Here is a 24,847-nt window from a genome sequence, read left to right as displayed (position 1 = left end):
GACTGTCTAATATGATCCATTTCAGAACAATTGGTAGTAGTAACCTGGTCCCATCTAGTTCTTCTGGTCTCAGGGTCATGGAGATTGATAATCATGTGGTTCATTAGTCCATTGGACTGATTGTTTCTATGTGTCTTCAGTGTTCTCTTTTACTTTTTATTATGAATTGAGTGAAGGTTTAGAGAACAAGATTAGTTTTCCATTTAACAATTCATACATATTTGGTTTCATTGCCTTGACTACAATGTAATAGCACTTATCCTGGTTCCTTCAGGTTTTCTGTTTCCATTCTTTCTCCTTTTTTATCTTTTCTGAACTCTGTCCTTGGGTGTAAATGCTGCCTTTTTAAATCTGAAATGGTTAATTACTTTAAGGTGTGTATACCTCCCTAGTGTTGTTCCCCTGATATACCCATGGGGTGAGTTTATTTCTAGACCTGAAGGGTTCCATTGTCTTTTAATTCTCTTTTTCCACAGACTTTTAGAAGTCCCCCCTGTGTGTGAATATGTGAGCATACAGTCACATACACAGGTACATGTTGTTGTTAGGCACTAGCAAGTGAGTTATGACTCATAGCAACCTTACACATAGAGAACAAAGCAGTACCCCATCTTGCACTATACTTAACAGTTGTTGTTTGAACTCATTATTGCTGACAGTGTGTCAGTCTATCTTGTTGGTGAGCTTTCTCTTTTTATTTATTTATTGGTTTTTCTTTTTTTAGTTGACCCTTCCATATAAACATGTTGTTTGTTGTTAAGTGCCGTTGAGTCAGTTCTGACCCATTTTGACTATGTATAGGGTTTCCAAGGAGCGGCTGAGAGCTTGAACCACCGACCTTGCGCTGACTTTTGCAGTTCAGTGTATTAACCCAAAGCACCACACCAGGACTCCACATATCTAGGTGGTTTTGGTGGTGGTGATGTGCCATAGAGTTGGTTCCAGTTCATAGCGACCCTGTACAGGGTTTCTGAGCCTATAAATGTTTACGGGAGCAGAAAGCTTCATCTTTCTCCTATGAAACAGCTGGTAGTTGCAAACTGCTGACTCTGAGGTTAGCAGCTGGATTTGTAACCACTGCGCTACCAGAGCTCATTACGTATATATGTAGATGTGTACATATGAGTCCTGGTGTGGCGCTATGGGCTAATGCATCAGACTGCAAAGTCAGTGGTTCAAGCTCACCAGCTGCTCCTTGGAAACCCTATGCAGGGTCGCTATGGGTCGGAATTGACTTGACAGCTCTTAACAACAACAACATGTACATATACATATACCAAAAGTCTACTTCCCTAAAGATTTATCACGTGGAAACCTAGAGGAGCAGTTTTGCTTCGTCCTGTAGGGTTGTTTGCAAAGTCAGAGGTTCAAACTCACTCCTTGGAAACCCTATATGGGCTCATTATAAGTCAGAACCAATTCAACAGTACGTAGTAACAACAACATAGGGTTACTGTGAGTTAAGAGTTGGGCTCGATGATTTTTATTATTGCTGAAAATTGTTCTTTATTTTATGCCAGCAAATGAATTACTATGCTGTTCATGTGGGATTTGCTCTAAAACTCAAGGCAGCTTATGCCTGATCAGTGCAAACACACACACAAACTAAATCACTTGCCCTCAAGTTGATTCTGACTCATAGCAGCCCCCTGTGTGTCGGTGTAGAACTGTGCTCCATAGGGTTTGCAGTGGCTGGCTTTTCTGAAGTTGATGACCATGCCATTCTTCTGAGGCGCCTGTGCCTCTGGGTAGACCTTTTGGTTAGCAGCTGACCATGTTAAATATCTGTACCACCCAAATCCTCTCTTAAGAACTTTCATTTCCAGCTGTGGAGTTTTTGTTATAATTCTGTAGGGGATCTTTTGTTAACCCTTTTTGGTTACTTTGAGCAATTTTTAACTTTATTTTTCTATATCTTTTTAATATCAAGGTACGCGTTTTTGTCTCCCTTACCTCAAAAAAAAAATTGGGAGTCCTGGTGTGGCGCTGTAGGATAAACACTGGACCACAAGGTCAGTTTGAACTGCAGTATATCGTGGTTCAGATCCACCAGCCACTCCTCGGAAACCCTATACAGGGTCGCTGTGTGTCTGAACTGACTTGATGGCACTAAACAACAACAATCTCAAAATTATCTCACCATTGTTTCTGAAAAGCCCATCTTCTGGGACCCTGTTTTAGCTAAGAGTCAGGCTTGTAGGCCTTACTGAAAACATGGTAGATAGATGATGTTAAGAGAGGGGAAGGCCCATGATATGAAAATGTTTTCTCTGAATTACTAGGTTTTCTTGTGCCCATCACCCAACCCTCATTTTTTTCTTTTAGGTTCTGTAGCAATGGAGCTCAGTGATGCAAACTTGCAAACACTGACAGAATATTTAAAGAAAACCCTTGATCCTGATCCTGCCATCAGACGTCCAGGTAAAGAGAGTGCATTTTGTTTTGTGCTTGTTTTATTTTTGAAGGGTGGAAGACAAGGTTTTATGAAATCTGCCTGTTTGTAAGTTTAAAAAACAAAACAAAAAAAACCCCAAAAGATTAGCACTTTGGTTCTCAGGCAGAGTTTGTTTTTCATTCTCTAGCTAAAACTTGTGTGGTTGACAGCTTATAGCTGCAGTGTCATTTAGTGTCTTCTGAGTACCCCTTATTCATCATCTTCTGGGAGAAGAATGCTTTGTTCCTTAGCCTTTCTGATAATCCTCACTTAAAACCTGCTTTATAAAAATAGAATAATTAGGAAAGAGAGATGAGAGTTAATTGCCTTAAAAAGTGATTAAGTGAATGAGATCAGGTAATCACTTAATCTCCATTTGGATTTGTTTTAATTAATTTATGATCTAAGGTTTCTTTTCTTCCTGAATTGGATTGCTTTTCATTAGAAACTTGGTACAAGTTTAGAATTGCAAAACCATATGCCAACAGGAGTTAGGGGTAAAGGTAAGTGAGGTAGGCAGACCAAGTATGGACATTAGCCATTGTATGAGCGCATGCCCTAGCTCAAGGGCGTATATTGGCAGATCCAGTCAATTGGGGGATTAGTAAAAGTTTTATAAGATAAGCTTTCTTCCATCTTTGCTTTAAAAATGAGGAAATTTATATGAAGTGCCCATCATTTTAAATGATAACTCACTTGAAGAGATTTTAAATCAGTTTATATCAAACTACTTCAGGGGGCCAGATACAGCCTGTGTAGTTATTTTTGTAATCCTCAATGTAAGCCATGTTGACCACAAACGCTCTTAACCTGATTCTTCAGAACCTACTATTGTGCCTACTCATAAAGATGATTTTAGGAAGTTACAAGTAAGTGTGTATGTGTGTGTTTTATTTATATGCTTTATAATAAATGGAATCCTGGTTTGGCACACCATGGGATAAGCACTGGACTGTTAACCAGAAGATACTCGGTTCAAACCCACCAGCCGCTCCTCGGAAACGATACATTATAAAGTCAGAAACGACTTGACAGCACTTAACAACAGCAACATATAATAATCAGAATCATGAATGTGTTAGTGTTTTTAGTGTCCTAGAAAAGCCTGTATGATTTCTAAGTGGGAGCTTTGTGATTTTCCCAATAATTCTTAAGTAATGTGTTTCTTGATAACAGAAGTTAATGACTTTAATCTTCTTAGACTTCCCCGGAAAGCTTTTGCTGGTGTTCTCTATTAAAAGTTATTATTATTATTATTTTTTTTATTGCATTGCTGAATCTTCCTTTTTTTTTTTGTAGTTTTTTATTTTTTTTTTTATTGAATTTTTGAAAGGCTAATGCTGTTTCTTTATGAATCCGAGTAAGAGTAAGAATAAACTGATGTTTCTGGGATGTTAGGAGCATGACGTTTCTCAGGGTTTGATACTAGACTAGCTGAACATCTTTATACAGTGATACGGAGGTGGGAATGTGGAGCAGATCACAGGTCACAGATACCCCTCTGCTCCCTTGATTATTTAGATGTTAGGAACGTGTCAGGATGAATATTGTGCAGGCAAGTTGAAGCTAATGAACACAGAAAGGAATAACTCAACTGAACTCATGGGAAGATTGCTTCCAGAACATTGGTTGCTGCTAAATGCTGTTTGAGTCAGTTCTGACTCATGGGGTTTCCATGGAGTGACTAGTGGGTTTGAGCCACCAACCTGGGTTGGCAGTCCAATGTTTATGTTACAAAAAGACTCCAGGAGATTGATTATATTTTAAGAAAGACACCTAGCAGTCTATGTGGACTTTTCCATAAATCATTGACACAGCATTTTGGCCTGTGCAAAATGCTGACCATTGAGTAGGGAAAATAATCCAAAGCCATATAGAATCATAGTGTGCCCACCTGAAATTAGATTTCATTTCAACAGTCCTCATCCTTCAAGACAGTTGGACACAATACAGGGAAGACTGTGTAGAGGAATGTATTCCACAAGGTAGAAAAATAAGGTTAAACATTTGAGACTCAGTCCTGAAAGAGGACAATGTTGAGTGGTATTACTAAATTCTAGGAAGAAAAAGAAACACTCTAGCAACTTTTCAATAAATATTAGCGTCTTAGAATAAGTGTCACCTCTCTTTGGAATGGGCACAAATATGGATCTCTTCCAATCAGTCGGCCAGATAATTGTCTTCCAAATTTCTTGGCAGAGATGAGTGAGTGCCGGTTCACTTTCTTGAAAGATTTCAATTTTTATTCCATCAATTCCTGGTGCCTTGTTCTTTGCCAATTCCTTCAATGCACCTGGGACTTCCTCCCTAAGTATCATTGGCTCTTGATCATCCTATGCTTCTTTTTGAAAGGGCTTGATGCTTTTTGCATTTTTTTTTTAAATTAAGTTGCTTTTTTAAAATTAAGAAAGGTATGCAACAAGGTTGTATTCTTTTACCATACTTATTCAACCTGTATGCTGAGCAAATAATACGAGAAGCTGGGCTCTATGAAGAAAAACATGGCATCAGGATTGGAGGAAGACTCATTAACAACCTGCAATATGCAGATGATACAACCTTGCTTGCTGAAAGTGAAGAGGACTTAAAACATTTACTGATGAAGATCAAAGAACAGAGCCTTCAGTATGGATTACATCTCAATGTCAAGAAAACAAAAATCCTCACCACTGGACCAATAAACAACATTCTTATCAACAGAGAAAAGACTGAAGTTGTCAAGGACTTCATTCTTCTTGGATCAACTATCAACACTCAGGGAAGCAGCAGTCAAGAAATCAAACAACATATTGCATTAGGCAAATCTGCTGCACGAGACCTTTTTAAAAGTGTTGAAGAGCAAAGATGTCAGCTTGAAGACTAAGGTGCACCTGACCCAAGCCATGGTATTTTCAATAACCTCATATGCATGTGAAATCTGGACTGTGAATAAGGAAGACCGTAGAAGAATTGATGCCTTTGAGTTATGGTGTTGGAGGAGAATACTAAAAGTGCCATGGGCTGCCAAAAGAACCAGTAGATCCATTTTGGAAGAAGTGTAGCCAGAGTGCTCCTTAGGCCAAGATGGCCAAACTTCATCTCTCATACTTCAGACATAGACATTTTGTCAGGAGGGACCAGTAAGGATATCATGCTTGGTAAGGTGTAGGGTCAGAGAAAAAGAGGAAGACCCCCAATGAGATGGATTGGCCAGGTGACAGCATTGATGGACTCAAGTGTGGCAACAATTGTGAAGTTGGCCCAGGATTGGACATTGTTTTGTTCTGCTGTGCATAGGGTCACTGTGAGTCAGTGCCAACTCAGTGGCACCTGACAACAACAAGAATAAGTGTTACCTTACAGAGCTGATAGGAAAAATTAAAACCATCTTGTTAGTAAACCTAGAAGTAGTATGGATTGAAAATATGTGGGTAAAATATTTATATAAATTCATAGGGAGTTTAGTATTAAGAAATTTTTGGTTCCAGGAGAAGTCTTAAGAGGAGTATGATGAATAAGGAGTGAACTAAAACTTTACCAGTGTTGAAGTTTCATAGATACATGATCTTGGGACAAGTTACTTAATTTCAGTGCCTTTGCCTTTAAAATGGAAATAATACTACCTACCTCTCTGGGTTGTTATTGTGTGCTGTCTAGTTGGTTCCACTCATAATAACCCTGTATAGTGTTTCTGAGAGCAGATGGTAGATTTGAACTGCTGACCTTGTAGTTAACCAATCTAGTGCTTATTTTACAGTGCCATACTAGGGCTCTTCTCTCTGAGTTGGTGATGGTGTTAAAGTGCTGTTGAGTTGGCTCCAACTTACAGTGACCCTGTGTGAGATTTCCAAGGAGTGGCTGATGGGTTTGAACTGATAATCAATTTAAATTTCATCACAACTTTATCGAATAAGTATTACTGCTACCACTGTTAATAATGATTAATTCTTTCTAGAATAAGACAAGGTGTTGTTGTTGGTAGATGCCATTGAGTCAGTACTGACTCATTGCAACCCTATGTACAACAGAACGAAACACTACCTGGTCCTGTGCCAACCTCAAAATCATTGTTACATCTGAGCCCATTGCTGCTGCCACTGTGCCGATCCGTCTTGTGGGGGTCGTTGTCTTTTTCTCTGACCCTCCACTTTACCAAACATGGTATTCTTCTCCAGACATTGGTCCCTCCTGACAATATGTCTGAAGTATGAGATACAAAGAATGCTCCTGGCTTCCAAGGAGCATTCTGGCTGTACTTCTTCCAAGACAGATTGGTTTTTAATTTTGGCAGTCCCTGGTACTGGTAATATTCCCCTCCAACAACATAACTCAAATGTATCAATTCTTCTATTGTCTTCCTTATACACTGTCTAACTTTCACATGCATATGAGGTTATTGAAAATACCATGGCTTGGACCAGGCACACTTTAGTCCTCAAACTGATAACTTTGCTTTTGAACACTTTAACAAGGTCTTGCAGCAGATTTGCCTAATGCAGTACGTTGTTTGATTTCTTGTTTAATGCTTCAATGAATGTTGATGGTTGTTCTGAGCTAAATGAAGTCTTTGACAACTTCAATTTTCATTTATATGGATATTATTTTTTGATCTAGTGGTGAGGATTTTTGTTTTTTTTTTTATATTGAGATGCAATTCATACTAAAGACCTTTGAGCTTCATCAGTAAGCACTGTGAAGTCCTCTTCACTTTCAGAAAGCAAAGTTGTATCATCTACATATCACAGATTATGAATGAGTCATCCTCTAGTCCTGCCATGTTTTTCTTCTTATAATCCACTTTCTCGAATTATTTGCTCAGCATATACAGATTGAATAAATATGGCGAGAGAATACAACCCTGGCGCACAGCTTTTCTAGTTTTAAACCATTCCTGTCTTCTATTCGAATAGCTGACTCTTGATCTGTGTACAGGTTTCTCATGAGCACCACTAGGTGTTCCGGAATATTCATTATCCACAATGTTGTCCATAGCTTGTAATGATCCACGTAATTGAACACCTTTGTGTAGTCAATAAAGCAGAGATAAAAACTTCTTTTTAGTATTCTGTGCTTTCAGCGAAGATCCATCTAATGTCAGCAGTGATAATATCCCTCATTCCATGTCCTCTTCTGAATTCAGCTTGAACCTCTGGAAATTCTCTGTCAGTATACAGTTGTAGCCATTTTTGAATTATCTTTAGCAAAAATTTACTTGCATGGGATATCAGTGGTATTTTTCAATGATTTCTGCATTCCATTGGGTCACCTTTCTTTGGAGTGGGCACAAATACGGATCTCTTCCTTTCAGTTGGCCAGGTACTTGTCTTCCAAATTTCTTGGCGTAGATGAGTGAGTGCCTTCAGTGCTGCATCACTTTGTTGAAAGATTTCAGTTTGTATTGTATCAGTTCCTGGTGCCATATCCTTTCAGGGCACCTTAGATTTCTTCCTTCAGTATCATTGGCTCTTGATCATCCTATGCTTCTTTTTGAAAGGGTTGAACATCCACCATTTCTTTTTGGCACAGTGAGTTTGTGTACTCCTTCCTTCTTCTTTTGATGCTTCTGCATCATTCAATAATTTGCCCATAGAATCCTTCAATATTGCAAGTTGAGGCTTGGCAGGTTTGTTTTTTTTTCGTTCCCTTAGCTTGAGAAATTGCTTAGCGTGTTTTTCCCTTTCTGGTTTTCTAACTCTAGGTCTATGCACATTTCATTATGATATTTGACTTTGTCTCCTTGAGCTGACCTTTGAAAATTCTATTCATCTCTTTTCCTCCTCATTTCTTCCATTTGTTTTAGCGTCTCTATGCTGGTGAACAAGTTTCAGAGTCTCTTCTGACATCCATTTTGGTCTTTTCCTTCTTGTCTTTTTTTTTTTAATGTTTTATTGTGAATTATATGATAGTTTACATGGAAGAACAGTAGCTTTACATTCATCCTATCATATATTGTTTTATTGCCATGGTTACAATCCCCTCCATGCATCATCAACTAACCAAAGGGTATACCATGCAAGCCTGCCCCCTGGTTGTCAGCACACAGCCCCTCTTCCTCTCTGGGTCTAGAGTCCCTAGCTGCTCCATCTTTCCACGTCATTGTCTCTGCCTCCATCTCTGGCGTCACTGATTTTCTAGGTAGGGTCTCCCACTCTGCTCTTCTCCCTTGATGGTCCCAGGGTCCTCCACTCCTGGACTGCAAAGTTAACCACTCCCCTCTTTTTGCTACAGAACATTTACCTTTACATTTCCAGCCCTCACAGTCAGTCCTGATAGTAATTATTCACTATTGTACCACAAGAGTCCTATCCCCATCTCCTTTCATCAGTCCCTCCAAGACAGATTGGATACTACTCAGTGGAGATTCTACCTTCCTCTGTGCCCTCTAGATCTAGGCTCCCTCTTGAAAGCTTGTAAGCCATTCACTTCTTGCCTTTGTAGCTTGCTTGCCCTCCCTTCCCCCATTTTGGGTAGCCTACTTTCTTGTCTTCCTAATGACCTTATGCTTTCTTCCTGTATAATGTTCTTGATGTCATTCCACAGCTCTAATGGTTTTCAGTCATTTAGTGTCTAATGCATCAAATCTGTTTTCAGATGATTTCTAAATTCAGTTGGGATATATTCAGGGTCATATTTTGGCTCTTGTGGACTTGTTTTAATTTTTTCAGCTTTAGCCTGAATTTGCATAGGAGTAATTGATAGTGTCTTCCACAGTTTGCCCCTGGCCTTGTTTTGGCTGATGATGTGGAGCTTATCTATGGTCTCTTTCCACAGTTATAGTTAGTTTGAGTTCTGTGTATTTCATCTGGTGAGGTCCATGTGTTTAGTTTCTTTTATGTTGTTCAAAAAGGTATTTGCAGTGAACAAGTCATTGGTCTTACAACATTCTCTCTTGGAATCTTCAGCATGGTTTTTATGACCAAGGCTATATCTCCCAACTGATCCTTCCTCTTTGTTTCCAACCTTTGCATTCCAATTGCCAATAATGATCACTACATCTTGATTCCATGTTTGATCTATTTCAATTGATTCTTCAATTTCATCATCACTGGTTTTAGTGTTTGGTGCATAAATTTGAATAGTAGTAGTATTAACTGGTCCTCCTTGTAGATGTATGGCTATAATTCAGACAGCATTGTACTTCAAGACAGATCTTGATTTTTTTTTTTTTTGATGATGAATTCAACGTCATTCCTGTCATAATAAACCCATGTGATTATCAAGATTCAGAATGACCAGTGCCAGTTCATTTCAGCTAAGTAATGCTTATTGATGTTTATATGTTCCACTTCATTTTTACAATCTCCAAATATCCTAGATTCAGACTTTGTACATTCCATGTTCTAATTATTAATGGACGTTTACAACTGTTCTTCTTCATTTTGAGTAGTGTGTCCCGTCAGCAAATGAAGGCTTTATTCTGTTTTTGTCATCACGGTCAATTCTATTTTCAAGAGACAGCTCTTCCTCGGTCACATTTTGAGTGTCTTCCAACCCCAGGGGCTAATCTTTGGTGCTATATTTGATATTATTATAGTGTTCTTCATCATGTTTCAATATTTAAAATTCTGGTGCTGACAGTGTTCCACTATTATTCATGTGTTTTCAGCGACTAAATATTCAGAAGTCTGTCACCTTCTTAGTCTGTCTTCATTTGGAAGTTCAGCTGTGGGTGACCCTGTGGATATTTATAGTGATAGTCCTTTCTAGAACAAGACAAAGTACAGGCAGTATATTATGTTAAAGATGTTTTAGTTAATCTAGAAGTGTTTAGTATTTTCATATATAGAATGGTTTACTTTATACTAAGATACATCAGAATTAGGTGAGCTAATAGTGATTTTAAATGGAAACATGTACATTTAAGGTGTATTAAGGTAATGCATAACTGATTGAATGTTGTTGTTGAAGTGCCCTCACCTCAAGCTGGTTCCAAATCATAGCCACCCTGTGTAGAGTTTCCAAGGAGCGGTTGTTGGAATCACCAACCTTGCAGTTCAGACCCACCTTGAGTTTATGCTTATGTTATGGTGCCTCACCAGGACTCTGACCCATTTAGTAGATAAGAAAACTAAGACCCAGTGGAACAGTGCTTGTTTTTTAAAAGGAAAATAACCTAATCTTTACTTTTTTAAAAAAATATTTCAAGCTTAGAGATACATAGAGATAATTAACATCTACATAAAGCGGAAAAGGATTTTGATTATAAAGTTTTTTTCTAACATGAAAATTCTTTTACAGCTGAGAAGTTTCTTGAATCTGTAGAAGGAAACCAGAATTATCCACTGTTGCTATTAACATTATTGGAAAAGTCTCAAGATAATGTCATCAAAGTGTGTGCTTCAGTAACATTCAAGAACTATATTAAAAGGAACTGGAGAATTGTAGGTATTTTGTTACTACCTAATTTAGTGCCCTGCATGCTTTTAAGATTTCTATGAGATAGGTTCCTAAAGCATTTCAGAGATTAAAAATAAAATTCGGGAAGGCTGTGTCCCCAAACTGTTATTTCACATTAATTTATATGCAAGGGTGAATCAAAAATTACCTGCATTCTGGCTCTAGAAATTATTTGAATCCACTTTTAGACAAGACAAATACATCATTTTTCGACATAATCTCCGTGCTTTTCAGTTCACTTTGTCAACAATCTTTTGTATTCCCTTAATAAAATATGTCCCAGGCCAAACTGCAAACTACAAATGCACTGCTGTCTTCTTCATCTGAGATGAATCTTTGTCCTCAAAGGGCTGTTTTCACCTCAAAACAAACTTTTTGCAGTGTGTCAATATTGTGGGCAGGGCACTATGTCAGGACTTGCATTGTCATGCAAGATCCCAGTGCCCTTGGCTAGCAGTTCTCTGCGTTTAATCTGAAGTTTAGGCTTCAGCCCTTCAGTGAGCATCTCACTGTAATGAACACCACTGTTGGTTGTTGAACTTTTTTCCTAATTGTGCTCCAAAATTGGCCCCTGAAAATCCCAGAAAACTGTAAGCATTTTCCAACTGATAATGGTCGACTTTTGAACTTTTTCTTGGTTAGTGATCGAGGATGTTTCCATTTCATACTCTGCCATTTACTCTCAGGTCTGTGTCTCATCACCAGTAATGATGTATCTTTAAAGAAACTTTTACCTTCCAGTATTAGTGCAAATGTTGTTTTGCATATATCCAAATGCTTCTGTTCTTTCGTGAGCTGTTTCTGTACCTTATCTTGCAAAACTTTTTGAAACCCAAGTTTGTTGTGGATTATTTTATTGGTAGAACCATGGTTGATCAGCCAATGATTTGCCACATAATCCACTGCTACTCGTCTGTTTGACAGAATCATTTCATGTGCACACTCAGTGTTACCATCAGCTGTTGATGTGGTTGGGTGTTTTAATGTAACTGGAGTACAGATAATTTTGGACTCACTCTCACAGGTAGCTTGTTAGGGTTGAAATGCAATTAGCTCTCTATCTAGTGAGATACTGTATGGGAGGATACTGCCTACATGAGTAATTGGAGTAATTCCTTTTGTGTACTAGGAAAAATTAAAGATGAAAAAATTTGCATTAGATATAGAAACTTTTGTAGCTTGCATAATTATTTCAGATTTATAGTTTTTGATAATGACTTTCATTCTGTTTTATGGAGTATGCCCGTAGATCTCATTTTAAGAAATCCGCGTCTTCCTTGTCTTTGTGAAGACAGTGGTTCTCAGTCAGGAGTGATTGGCCTTCTACAACAAAGCATTATTCGGCCTAGAATGTCAGTAGTGCTGAGGTTGAGAAACTTTGACTTAAATAAATAACAAATGTTACTGTTTTGTAATGGTGACAGTGATGATACTGCAGAAATTACTAATGTTGACCAAAATGGTCAAATTTTTCTAAAATGTCAACTTTTTAAACTTGCTTATGTATTTATTTAGAGTCTTGCTTTTTCCCTCCCTTCCACAAAGAATAAAATAACAGCAAACAGGAGGCAACTTCAAAAAGTTTGTGGAAAAGTGTAATTAAAAGGTAATGGACTTTCTCCACAAGTTTTTGAAGCCCCTCATACTGTTTTCAAGTTCATATAATTAGTCTTGTCACCACATGTGGTAAAAGAAATGAGTTAGTCCTAGTAAGTCTGACTCTTCACATGCAGGCATGCTAGCTAACTTCTCCCTTCATTTGTAAAATTGGTGAGACTTATAGAACCTCTTTGGGTAATGTAGTTCAGGATGCATTCTAACTCATAATGGTCAAGAAATTTTCCTTAAAAAGACCTTTGGCTCAAGGTGTCAGGTTGAAGTTTTTGAAGGTGAATATGGATTAGGTGACATTTTTATAAAGATTTTAACCATATGTTCTCATTTGTTTACATCGAGAACGGACATGAAAGAGTCAGCAGCTCCTTAATTTGTTTACAAAATACTTGCATTTAGAACTGGGAAAATGTTATTTTTCTAGGAAAGGAGTTACATGTTTTTATTAGATTATTAAAGGAATTTGTGACCCACTCATGTAGAGGGAAATGAAGGGAAGGCCACCCCTACTTTTTTTGTGTGCCATTTTCCATGTTTTTCTTAGATAACCAGGAAATAAAAGGTGAAAAAAGTGATGCAGTCCATAAACGTGGATATCAGTTTTATATTACTTGCTCATTGGTGTTTTGCTCTTAGGTTGAAGATGAACCAAACAAAATTTGTGAAGCTGATCGAGTAGCTATTAAAGGCAACATAGTGCACTTGATGCTGAGCAGCCCAGAACAGATGCAGAAGCAGGTAACAGGGTTCTGCTTTTTAGGGAGACTTATTTGTAATGCTTTACCTCATTAACCCTTTCCTCCCCCAGCTAAGTGATGCCATAAGCATTATTGGCAGAGAAGATTTCCCTCAGAAATGGCCTGACCTGTTAACAGAGATGGTGAATCGCTTTCAGACTGGAGATTTTCATGTTATCAATGGGGTCCTTCGTACTGCACATTCATTATTTAAAAGGTAATGGTTTACAAATTCATACTTTTAAATCACTTTTCAAACACATAGGGGTTTAATTTGTGACATTTGTCACACCCTAGAATTAGAACATAAAGAGCTTCAGTTCATTTTCATTTTTGTTTCCAACTTGACTCCACATTGCTGCCTATAAGCCGAACCAGTTGCCAGTTCTGGCTCCTGGCAGTCCTTTTTTGCTTTTGCTTTTGCTTTTCTTCAGTAGAACTGGCTCCGTTAGATTTACCTGTGAGATACATGGTCTTAATAAACTGTGTGATTCCTTAAGAAAAAAAAACAACCCCCAGCCATACTCTTAGAATTTCAGAAAGGCCTCTAGTCATAGTTTTTCTTTAATTAACCTTTATTCCAGACGATTCATGTGATTAAACAAAACATTTTTAATTTATCTCTTTTATCTTAATTATCTAGATACCGCCATGAATTTAAGTCAAATGAGTTATGGACAGAGATCAAGCTTGTTCTGGATGCCTTTGCCTTGCCTTTAACTAATCTATTTAAGGTATGAATTATTTTGGTGGTAACTTTAATTTTATTAATGTTGTGATTTCCTTAAAATTTGTGTAAATTTTAAACCTACATAATAATAGAAAGGAGTCCTGGTATGGCTCCACGGTGTAAGCACTTGACCTCAAGGTCGATTTGAACTGCAAAGGTGGTGGTTCAAATTCACCAGACACTCCTTGGTCAGAACCGACTCCACTGCACTTCCACAACTCCATTAACAGTAGAGAATGGTGTGAATTCTCATGTATGTATTACACAAGTTTAACCAATGTTTTATTGGATTTTTATTTTAACTCCCCCCTTCTTTTGTAGAAACATTAATAGGCAGATCCCAAGTATTTTACCCATAAATAACTTGAATATATATAGAGTCACATTTTGATTTGACTGTTTATGGATTTTGATTAATGGGGATACATCATTTTATAGTACAGAGGCTATTTTCTTGTTTGATCCATGTGAGAAGCATTTAGAATTTAAAAGGAAACAAATATGTTGTTCTCTTCCTCTTCCAGTTAAGGAAAGAAGTTTACTGTCACATGGTTACTAAGTAAGGGAACCAGGCCTCAAACCTAGTTGTGCTTACTGTAGAAAAGCTGTTCATTTCTTTTTTTCTGCAGTTTAACATGCTTCTGGGATTTTCATGGTAACATGTTTTACTGATAGTACATTTTTACGTGTAGACAAAGTGTTATTAGCCAGAGAGTAGGGAAATAAACTCTTGGGTGTTCTGTCCCTTGGACTGTAACTGGGACTACTTTTCTGAAGACCAGTTTGGCATTGCATTGGGAAAAGTCTTGGGAGCACAATGGCTCTATAGGCTAAGCATTGGACTTTGAACCATGAGGTCTTGGTTTGAGCCCATCATCTACTTTGCGTGAGAAAAATGAGACTTCAGCTGCCACAAAGATCTAAAAACAAATTTTTAAAAGCCTAAGAAACTCTATGCATGGTTGCTTTGAGTAGGAACATACTCCAGGGCGCTTAGTAACAAGAAAAATCTTAATATTCGTACTTTTCAACTCCAAATCTAAAATCCACTGCTGACAAGTCCATTCCAACTCATTGAAACCCCATAGGCTTTCTAACACTGTAAATCATTAAGGAGGCAGACTGCCTCGTTTTCCCCTGGAGCGGCTATTGTGTTCAGTCGTTGCCTTTTCTATTAGCAGTTCAATGTTTAACTCACTCTGAGACCAGGGCCTTTTATTGATTTTATTGTCTCTTGGACAGAACAAATAACATTTGTTGAGTGTCTTTTACATACCAGATGTGCAACATGTACTGGGACCATTTATGTGTACTTTCTCATTTTTACTCCCACTCTATGAGATAGGCATTATTCTTCTATTACAGATGTGGACATTGGAACACAGAGTAAATATGTTCCAGTTAGTGCTCGTTATGAGTAACAGAGTCTAGGTTGTATCTAGCTCTATCTGACTTCTAAAACCTGAGCTTTTATCATACTATGCTGCCATGTAGTACACTTCTAGGGTCTCTGGCTGAAAATGAGAAGTATGCATGAAGTTTTCTATGTAAGCCTGTTTATTACAATATACACAGAACAATGAATTACCGAAACCAAAGCTAAGTGGAAGAATTACGTAATGAGCTCATCAAAACAAATTTATGAAAATTTCATATGTACTTATTCAGTCTTTGTGTGTATAATGTATACATTCATTGTGTATATTAAATAATCTGAGAAATTGGACTATATGAAGAAAAATGTGGCATTAGGATTGGAGGGGGCAGCTCATTAACAACTTTCGATATGAAGATGACAACCTTGTTTGCTGAAAGGAAGAGGACTTGATAACACTGCTGCCTAAGATCAATAATGAAACGATCAATATGGATTGCAACTCAATGTAAAGAACAAAAGCCCTCACAATTGAACTAATAATAATAAACCACATTATGGTAAAGGGAAAATATTGAAGTTGTCCGGGATTTCATTTGATTTTCAGATCCACCACAATCAATGCTCCTGAAAGCAGTAGTCAAGAAATCTGTATTGGGCAAATCTGCTGCAAGAGACCTCTTTAAATTGTTCAAAAGTAAAGATGTCACTGTAAGAACTAAGGTGAGCTTAACTCAAGATACAATATTTTCAGTCGCCTCATGTGCATGTCAAAGCTGGACAATGAATAAGGAAGACTGGAAGTGAATTGATGCCTTTGAGACAATATTGTTTGCAAAGAATATTGAAAATACCATGGACTGTCAGAATAAATACAGCCAGAATGCTTCTTAAAGTGAGAATGGCGAGACATTGTCTCCTGTATTTTGGATATTATCAGATGAGACCAGACCCTGGTAAAGGACATTATGCTTCATGGAGTGAGTGTCAGTGAAAAAGAACGAGGCGGATTGACTCAATGACAGCAACAATGGGCTCAGAGAACAACCGTGAGGACAGTGGCACAGGACTTTGTCAGAGCCGACTCGATGGCACCGTAACAAAAATAACAACAGAGAGACACATTGGAAAGATTTACTTTAAAGTAGTAACATTAGACTTTTCTGTAGTTCTAGTTATGGACTTTGGATTCAGAAGAGGCCGTGGAACGAGAGACATCATTGCTGATGTCGGATGGATCTTGGCTGAAAGCAGAGAATACCAGAAGGATGTTTACCTGTGCTTTATTGACTACACAAAGGCTTTCGATTGTGTGGATCATGACAAGCTATGGACAACATTGAGAAGTATGAGTATTCCAGAACACTTAATTGTACTTCTGAGAAATCTGTACCTAGACCAAGAAGCAATTGTTCGAACAGAACATGGGAACACTGAATGTTTTAAAATTGGGAAAGGTGTGAGACAGGGTTGTATTCTTTCATCATACTTATTCAACCTGTATGCTGAGCAAATAATACGAGAAGCTGGGTTCTATGAAGAAAAATGTGGCATTGGGATTGGAGGAAGACTCATTAACAACCTGCAATATGCAGATGATATAACCTTGCTTGCTGAAAGTGAAGAGGACTTGAAACATTTATTTATGAAGATCAAAGAGCACAGCCTTCGATATGGATTACATCTCAATGTCAAGAAAACAAAAATCCTCACCATTGGACCAATAAACAACATTCTTATCAGTGGAGAAAGAATTGAAGTTGTCAAGGATTTCTTTCTTCTTTGATCAACTATCAACACTCGCGGAAGCAGCAGTCAAGAGATCAGACGACGTATTGCATTAGGCAAATCTGCTGCACAGGAACTTTAAAGTATTGAAGAGCAGAGATGTCAGCTTGAGGACTAAGGTTGCGCCTGACCCAGGCCATGGTGTTTTCAATAGCCTCATATGGATGCGAAAGCTGGACAGTGAATAAAGAAGATCGTAGAAGAATTGATGCCTTTGAGTTGTGGTGTTGGAGGAGAATACTGAAAGTGCCAAAAGAACCAATAGATCTGTTTTGGAAGAAGTGCAGCCAGAGTGTTCCTTGGAGGCCAGGATAGCTAAGCTTCGTCTCTCATACTTTGGACATATTGTCAGGAGGAAGCAGTCGCTGGAGAAGAATGTCATGCTGGGTAAGGTGGAGGGTCAGAGAAAAAGAGGAAGACCCCTAACGAGATGGATTGGCCAGGTGGCATCGTTGATGGACTCGAGTGTGGCAGCGGTAGTGAGGTTGGCCCAGGATCGGACATTGTTTCATTCTGCTGTGCATGGGGTCGCTATGAGTCGGTTCCAACTCATTGGTACCTGACAACAACAACTGTATGGACTTAAAAATAGGTTTTTAATTTTCAAAAATCTCTACAGTGACCCTCTACTATTATTTATAGGTCAATTTTCTGGGACTGTCAGTAGTGTCAGCATAGTGCAAGGCCTTGTCACCAAGGTACGTGTTCTAGATTTACAATTCACTAAAATCATGTGCTTAAATTCTCTTCTTTCCCAAGGCTACTATTGAACTCTGCAGTACCCATGCAAATGATGTCTCTGCCCTGAGAATTCTTTTTTCTTCCCTGATTCTGATCTCAAAACTATTCTATAGTTTAAACTTTCAGGTAAGTTTTATTTTTCACTTTTTTTTCTATTTGATGGTATCCTTTTGAGCTACATTGAATTTTCTAATATTAAAAAAATGCCCTTTTTTCTGAGTTCCCCCCATTCTTTATCCACCTTAAGAATTTAGCTGAGTGTTACTCTAGGGTTAAAAAGAATTACAGATCACCAGATATTTAAAATATATTGAAACAGAATTTCACAAGTAAGTGTTCTACTTTATAAAAGTTCTAGAGTTTTATGGGAAAAAGTAGCAATCTCTTATAGTTAAGTAAATTTGGGAAACCCTATATCCTGATTCACATTTTTGAAGGGTCACTTTGTATACACCATTCTGTTGAAGATACTAAGAAATCCGATTTCCTAGGTTCTCTCTTAACTCATTTTGTCTTTGGGGAAACCATGTTTTGATTAGGATCCTTGGTTCCCAGGAATAGATAAAATCATTGCTAGCTTATACACTTTTATGGGAGGCCTATAGGGGAGATTGGCAAATACAACAGAAGGCTAAAGAACGAAGCTTTGGAAGGGATAAAAATCAAAGCATATCAACGGAAACAGCCACAGTTGGTTGCTACTGAGTTAGTGACCTCTGATCATCTGTCTGTTCTTGAGCCATTGAGACTCCGAGAGTAATGACTTTATTAGTGCAGTTTAGTATAGCTAGTTACAAGAGGAAGAATCCAACCTCTAGACTGTGCATAGTAATTGCCAAGTACCTAGACTCACCCTGACAACGTGATTACACTCGCCAATAGTGTAAACCATTCCCCAAATGAAAAGTGACTTCTTTCAGGCCAGAAAAATGCAGATGGACATGTGCACAGCAGTTCGGACAAACTTACTACTGCTATTTTTGCGTATCTCTCCTTTTGAATTTTCTTCTGAAAAGTCATGTAAAATGAGATTCTTAACTTCCCTAGGCATAGTTGGAGAGAGAGAAAAACCTAGCCTTAAATTTTAACCTCAGAGAGCTTATCTCTTGTTGAGAAAGCAGTACTATATTCAGGAAATAAGTGATACAGGAAGGAAAAGAAATAAGCACTGAGTTTTAAAAGGCTTCAAACAGTCTTAACTGCACCTTGAAGACTAAGCAGATTTGGAATGGAGGCAAGAAGTAGAGGGGGGCAACACTTGTGACAAATGATCTTAGCAGAAGCAAGAATCAGAATGGTGTATTCTGGTGCCAGACATAGGTAGAGCAGAGAATTCTTGTCATAATAGATACTGTTGGCTCAGACCAAGAAGTTTGGCAATTGGACATCTTTGAGGTCGTGGTGAAAATGTTTTCAAATGGAAGTCCTAAGTCAATGTTTATTTTTTAGGATCTTCCTGAATTTTTTGAAGATAATATGGAAACTTGGATGAACAACTTTCATACCCTCTTGACATTAGATAATAAACTTTTACAAACAGATGTAAGTATTGTTAGAAATGTTGCCCATGTAGCTTAAAAAAAAAAAAAGTATTCTTTGAATGCTGTGGAAGTCAGTTATTGACGTTTAGAAAATTGAGTAAGTTATATATTGTTATGTGCCGTTGAGTCGATTCCGACCCATAGCGACCCTGTATAGTGTTTCCAAGGAGCAGCTGGTGAGCTTGAACCATCGATCTTACAGTTCAAATTGTCGGGGACCTGCCTCGACATAGGAATTTGGTTCACGAGGTGGGGATATCTGGCAGCGATAAAGATATAGAAAGAATACACAGAAAGATACAAAGAGGGAGACAAAGAGATACCCCGAAACCAGAGTGGATGCAGGAGTGGCATCAGGCAGATCCTGCATTGCAAACATCTCAGCCATGAAGGCTGTAATATCCTGCATAGTAGACATCTTGGCTAAACAGGCAGTATGGTTGCAATGCTGGACTGAGCCCCCTGCATGCTGTAATGCACGCCTTGCCAATCGTAATGCACCTGGATTTGTTCTGCGCCTCTGTTTTATTTAGGGGAGGTACTTTACCCAAAGCTGGGCGGTACTAAGGCAGGGTACAGCTAACATACATAATTTTCCAGACATTCAGGCCTCTTTACATCATACTTTGGCAGGTTCGGATTTCATGACAGCAACTTGGTTTCTCAAGCTTAATTAACATACCTTTTAGCACCTAGCCTTAAATGGAGGAAGGAAAAGGAGGATTGAGAGGATTCCCATTGTGTTGGCTGCCTGGGCCAGGTTTGCAGGAAGAAGTGAGGAGCCTAGGTGAATGGGCTGCACCTGGAAACACTTTAGGCAGGGCAGTTCTTTTGTTCTTAGAACAGAGACAGGGAGCCACCCAATTTTCTTTGAATGAATTCTCTGAGGGAAGACTTTGCCTTTTTGGAATTTTACAGTTTTGGCTTTTAGGAAAATACTACATTTATCTGTGGATATCAAGGTTTTATGTATGCACTTAATAATAAACCTAACTGAATACTAAGATGAAAAACAGTTTGCTATAAGTGCTAGGTGGCTAGAGTCTGTTCCTCAGAGCCTGCGGCCTGTACGGTCTGCAACACTCGGGCCCACAGGGCCTCGAACTCCTGACCTGGTCTGCACGGTCTGCAACATCAAATGACTTTGCAGTCTGACGTGCATTAGCCCACAGTTACTTAGCTAATGCTAAATGTTCTCAAATACGCTTATTCATCTCAAATACTCATTTACTCTTGCGTTGTTAATGGACAAAATTCCAATAATGCAAGTGATACTTGATTCTGTTAGATGTTCCATATTTAGTGATGTGTAGTATACAGAATTGGGGGTGTCTGATAGCTCCATAGGATAAGCACTGGACTGCAAACCACAAGGTCAGCAGTTTGAGCGTCCAGTTAGTCCATGGGCGAAAGATGACAATTTCTACTCTTGCAAAGATTACAGCCTGAGAAACTCGATGCAGGTTCTCTATGAGTCAAAACCAGCGCCATGGCACTTAACAGCAACTGGATTTTCTTATTTTTAGGGAGGCAAGGGAGATTAATGGGGAAATGCAAGACAAACATAAGGAAAAGTGTGTCTGCAGGATTATCGAGGTTATATTTTCAGTATCATTTATAAATACTGTATAATTCAGCAACCAGATATAAGGCTAAGGCTTTGGTTCAGAACTTCAGAGTGATTCATAGTGATCAAAGACTAGTGAATCATTTGAGGGTGGCATGGAGGTACCTGGGAACACCTGACTATAGATTCTAGTTCAGGAATCTCCACTCTCCATATTTATGGTAGCGTTAAAGTTTGAGTTTTCTGTTTTTTCCTTTGTGAGGATGAAGAGGAAGCAGGTTTATTGGAGCTTTTAAAATCTCAGATTTGTGATAACGCTGCACTCTATGCACAGAAGTATGATGAAGAATTTCAGCGGTACTTGCCTCGTTTCGTCACAGCTATCTGGAATTTACTAGTTACAACAGGCCAGGAGGTTAAATATGATTTGGTAAGATGATAGAGACAAATAATTAAAAGACATTTCTCTACCTCACCTTCTCCAGGAAATAAAATCATTCAACTTTGCTTTGCCTCTAATAATCTTATTTTTTATGTTTTATTCCAGTTGGTAAGTAATGCTATCCAATTTCTGGCGTCAGTTTGTGAGAGACCACATTATAAGAATCTGTTTGAGGACCAGAACACGCTGACAAGTATCTGTGAAAAGGTTATTGTGCCTAACATGGAATTTAGAGGTAATTATCGTGGAATATAAAGTTTTTTCAGGGGATTAAAAGCTTTCAGTGAAAGAAAAAGTCTGTTAGTGTAAAAATTGATATTTTCTTCTTGTTTCTCTTTGTTATGTATTAGTCTATTTTTTAATTAGTAAGTAAAACCTCTTGTTGTACATTTATTTCCTGTTTTCTAAATGTAAACAGAAAATGTGACGTAAAAGGACTTTGTGATAAAATACTGTTATTAAGAGTTTTTTTTTGCGCTGTGGAGATTTTTTCTTGGAAATACTGTTAACATTGAAAAATGGTCTCAATTTAATGAAAGAACTTGGTTTTGTTAGCTTTAAAGTTTAGGTGACTTGAGAATAGCAGTGAGTGAAGCCCACTTCGTTTTTACCTGAAGTGTGATTGTATACAGAATGTCCTTCTGTCTCACAGTTGGGAAGAGCACGTAGTGACAGTGGAAGGGATTTTGCAAAGCAGTTATTAGATCAGTGGTTCCCAAAATACCAGTCTGCAGCACAATGAGGAAAGTAAGGCCAGTGTGTGGTGTTTTGTGTTTTCATAAACTTACATTATTAGTGTTAAGGATTAATCTTTATTCTGCTGTTATCCATATTTTTTTTTGGTGTTGAAATGGTTGTTATGCTGTAGTGGTGATAAAGTTGTGAGGGTTTTTTCCCCCTTTTTTTAATGTCTGTGTGTGACAAACTAAAAGGCTGACATTCCCCGGAGTGGTCCCCAACATTTAATTTGTACAATTAGTTGGTGAGACCCAACTCCAGGACCCTGCCATATTAGAATAAGTGAGCCTATATCACAGTTGTTAAATTTCATAATGGTTTTCAGGGTGGTAATTGCTGCTCAGGGTGTTGATTAAGTATATGTAAAGTAGTCGTGTAGTGATAAATTATTTATTGCAGTTTTTTCTGTGCTCATCTGCATATTGAATTGTAACGTACACTACAATGATTGTCATGGTTTTAAGGCGCTTATCTGAAATACCAACTCTATTTTAGCTGCTGATGAGGAAGCGTTTGAAGATAATTCTGAGGAATATATCAGAAGAGATTTGGAAGGATCTGGTGTGTATTTTGGTCCTTAATTTTTGTGGTCTCTTAGTAAGCCTGTTTTCAGATTGTTCCCTGTCTGGTAAATGTGAAGGATAGTGGGGTCGGATAGGGGTGTCATCTTGACCGCCTCTCATTGAAAGGTGTTTTTCTGATTAAACATGTAAACCTTACAAAGCAGGTCTTCTATGAGCTGCCAGCACATATCAAAGGTTGAATCCCTTGTCTTCCCTTTCTAATTCCCTAACGTGTTCCTCACATTACTGTGGCCTCGCTTTTATAGTCTCATTCTTGTCTTGTGTGTCATTAATTTGTGTTGCTGATAGCTTGTTGTTAGGTGCCATCAGTCCGATTCGACTCACACGACGACCTTATGCACAACAGATGGAAATGCTGCCTTGTCCTACGCTAGCCATTCTTACAGTCAACCCATTGCTGCTGCCTCTGGGCCAGTCTGTCTGGCTGGGAGTCGTCCTCTTTTTCCCTGACCCTCCACTTAGCATGATGTCCTTCTCCAGGATTGGTCCCTAGCTATCAGATGGCAGTTTGTTTTCTTATAAACTTTATCAATGTTTGGTGGTGATTACTTCTCCCAAGATCATGTTTCCATTTGGTTTTATAGATATTGATACTAGACGCAGGGCTGCTTGTGATCTTGTACGAGGATTGTGCAAGTTTTTTGAGGGACCCGTCACTGGAATCTTCTCCGGTTATGTTAATTCCATGCTGCAGGAATATGCAAAAAATCCATCTGTGAACTGGAAGCACAAAGATGCAGCCATTTACCTGGTGACATCTTTAGCATCAAAAGCCCAAACACAGAAGGTGATTCTTTTCAATATGGTTTTGCTTCTAAAACTGACTTGTTGGTAACCGAAGGAGTAACACACCTCTGATGATACAGCCTACCTGGCCTGGTAACCAAATGCAGTGTGTAATCATCTATTGTGCTGAGTAGAATTGAGGTAATCTCTGGAGATAGCTTTATGTTGATGTATTCAGTACTTAACATTTATTTTGGAACAAAAATGTACAGATGCCACACTCATTACCCCATGCTAAACTTAAATCTTGGTGTTTTTAATTTAAGGGCCATTTCTTTATTGCCTATTAAAATAGTCTTGTTTTACATATAAACAGTTATGTTCTGAAGTGTTTGTCTCCATTTTAACGTGTTTTTAGTGTTGCCCTTGATAATGGGGTAAATATGCATAAACACATTATCTCACTTTGTTAACAAATTTGCTTTTCAGCATGGGATTACGCAAGCAAATGAACTTGTAAACCTAACTGAGTTCTTCGTGAATCACATTCTCCCTGATTTAAAATCAGCTAATGGTGAGTTTTGTGAATTTTTTCTTTTGTACAAGTTACAGCAGTTAGTTGCTCGTATACCTGCAATTTTTTTCTTTATTCTTATATTACAGAATAAGTCATAATATGGCAAAAGTCCCATAAGGCTGTGTAAAACAATGATGCTCATAAACTATTTTTCTATTCTTGTTGCATTTATTACTTTTGCTGTTTATTGAATAGTATTAAATGGTTACTGCTGATTCTGCCCAGCTGAAATTAATTTTCAATAAAGAAACTTTTATTTGTATGTTGTTAAGTGCTGTCAATTTGGTTTTGACTCATATCGACCCTGTCTAGGTTTTCCAAGGAAGGGCTGGTGGGTTTGAACTAACCTTGCGGTTAACAGACAAGTGCGTATCCAAGAGTGCCACACCAAAAATCCATCACTTGTATGTTGTTGTTAGGTACCATCGAGTCAATATCAACTCATAGTGACCCTGTGCACAACAGAATGAAACACTGCACGGTCCTGGGCCAACCTCAAAATTGTTGCCATGCTTGAGCCCATTGATGCTGCCACTTTGCCAGTCCCTCTGACCCTCCACCTTACTAAACATAATATCCTTCTCCAGCATCTGGTCCCTCCTGACAATATGTCCAAAGTACGAGAGACGAAATTTGGCCATCCTGGCCTCCCAAGGAGCACTCTGGCTGCACTTCTTCCAACACAGATCTGTTTGTTCTTTTGGCAGTCCATGGTACTTTCAATATTCTCCAACACCATAACTCAATTCTTCTATGATCTTTCTTATTCACTGTCCAACTTTCGCATGTATATGAGGTTACTGAAAATACCATGGCTTGGGTCAGGCGCACCTTAGTCCTCAAGTTGACATCTTTGCTCTTCAACACTTTAAAAAGG

General features: G+C 38.3%; 1 protein-coding gene across 2 annotated transcripts in view; it reads left to right on the top strand.

Annotated features, from left to right (window-relative positions):
• Positions 1 to 24,847, top strand: part of CSE1L (CSE1 chromosome segregation 1-like (yeast)) — a 60,593-nt gene that overhangs the window by 20,107 nt on the left and 15,639 nt on the right. Inside the window, exons 2-13 of one of the 2 annotated variants that reach the window (XM_006839199.1) lie at positions 2,326 to 2,421; positions 10,652 to 10,794; positions 13,061 to 13,162; positions 13,233 to 13,378; positions 13,805 to 13,895; positions 17,814 to 17,921; positions 19,245 to 19,337; positions 21,166 to 21,333; positions 21,451 to 21,580; positions 22,579 to 22,644; positions 23,252 to 23,454; positions 23,883 to 23,967. In XM_006839199.1, the coding sequence (XP_006839262.1) occupies positions 2,337 to 2,421; positions 10,652 to 10,794; positions 13,061 to 13,162; positions 13,233 to 13,378; positions 13,805 to 13,895; positions 17,814 to 17,921; positions 19,245 to 19,337; positions 21,166 to 21,333; positions 21,451 to 21,580; positions 22,579 to 22,644; positions 23,252 to 23,454; positions 23,883 to 23,967 (1,420 nt within the window). In that variant the 5' untranslated portion in view covers positions 2,326 to 2,336. Of the gene's footprint in view, positions 1 to 2,325; positions 2,422 to 10,651; positions 10,795 to 13,060; positions 13,163 to 13,232; positions 13,379 to 13,804; positions 13,896 to 17,813; positions 17,922 to 19,244; positions 19,338 to 21,165; positions 21,334 to 21,450; positions 21,581 to 22,578; positions 22,645 to 23,251; positions 23,455 to 23,882; positions 23,968 to 24,847 lie in introns of those variants that run through there. The other variant, XM_006839200.1, reaches the window with a different exon arrangement.

This window comes from Chrysochloris asiatica, unplaced genomic scaffold (assembly GCF_000296735.1).
Source record: "Chrysochloris asiatica unplaced genomic scaffold, ChrAsi1.0 scaffold00023, whole genome shotgun sequence".
Classification (NCBI taxonomy): domain Eukaryota; kingdom Metazoa; phylum Chordata; class Mammalia; order Afrosoricida; family Chrysochloridae; genus Chrysochloris; species Chrysochloris asiatica.
This window is presented reverse-complemented; position numbering and strand designations above follow the sequence as displayed.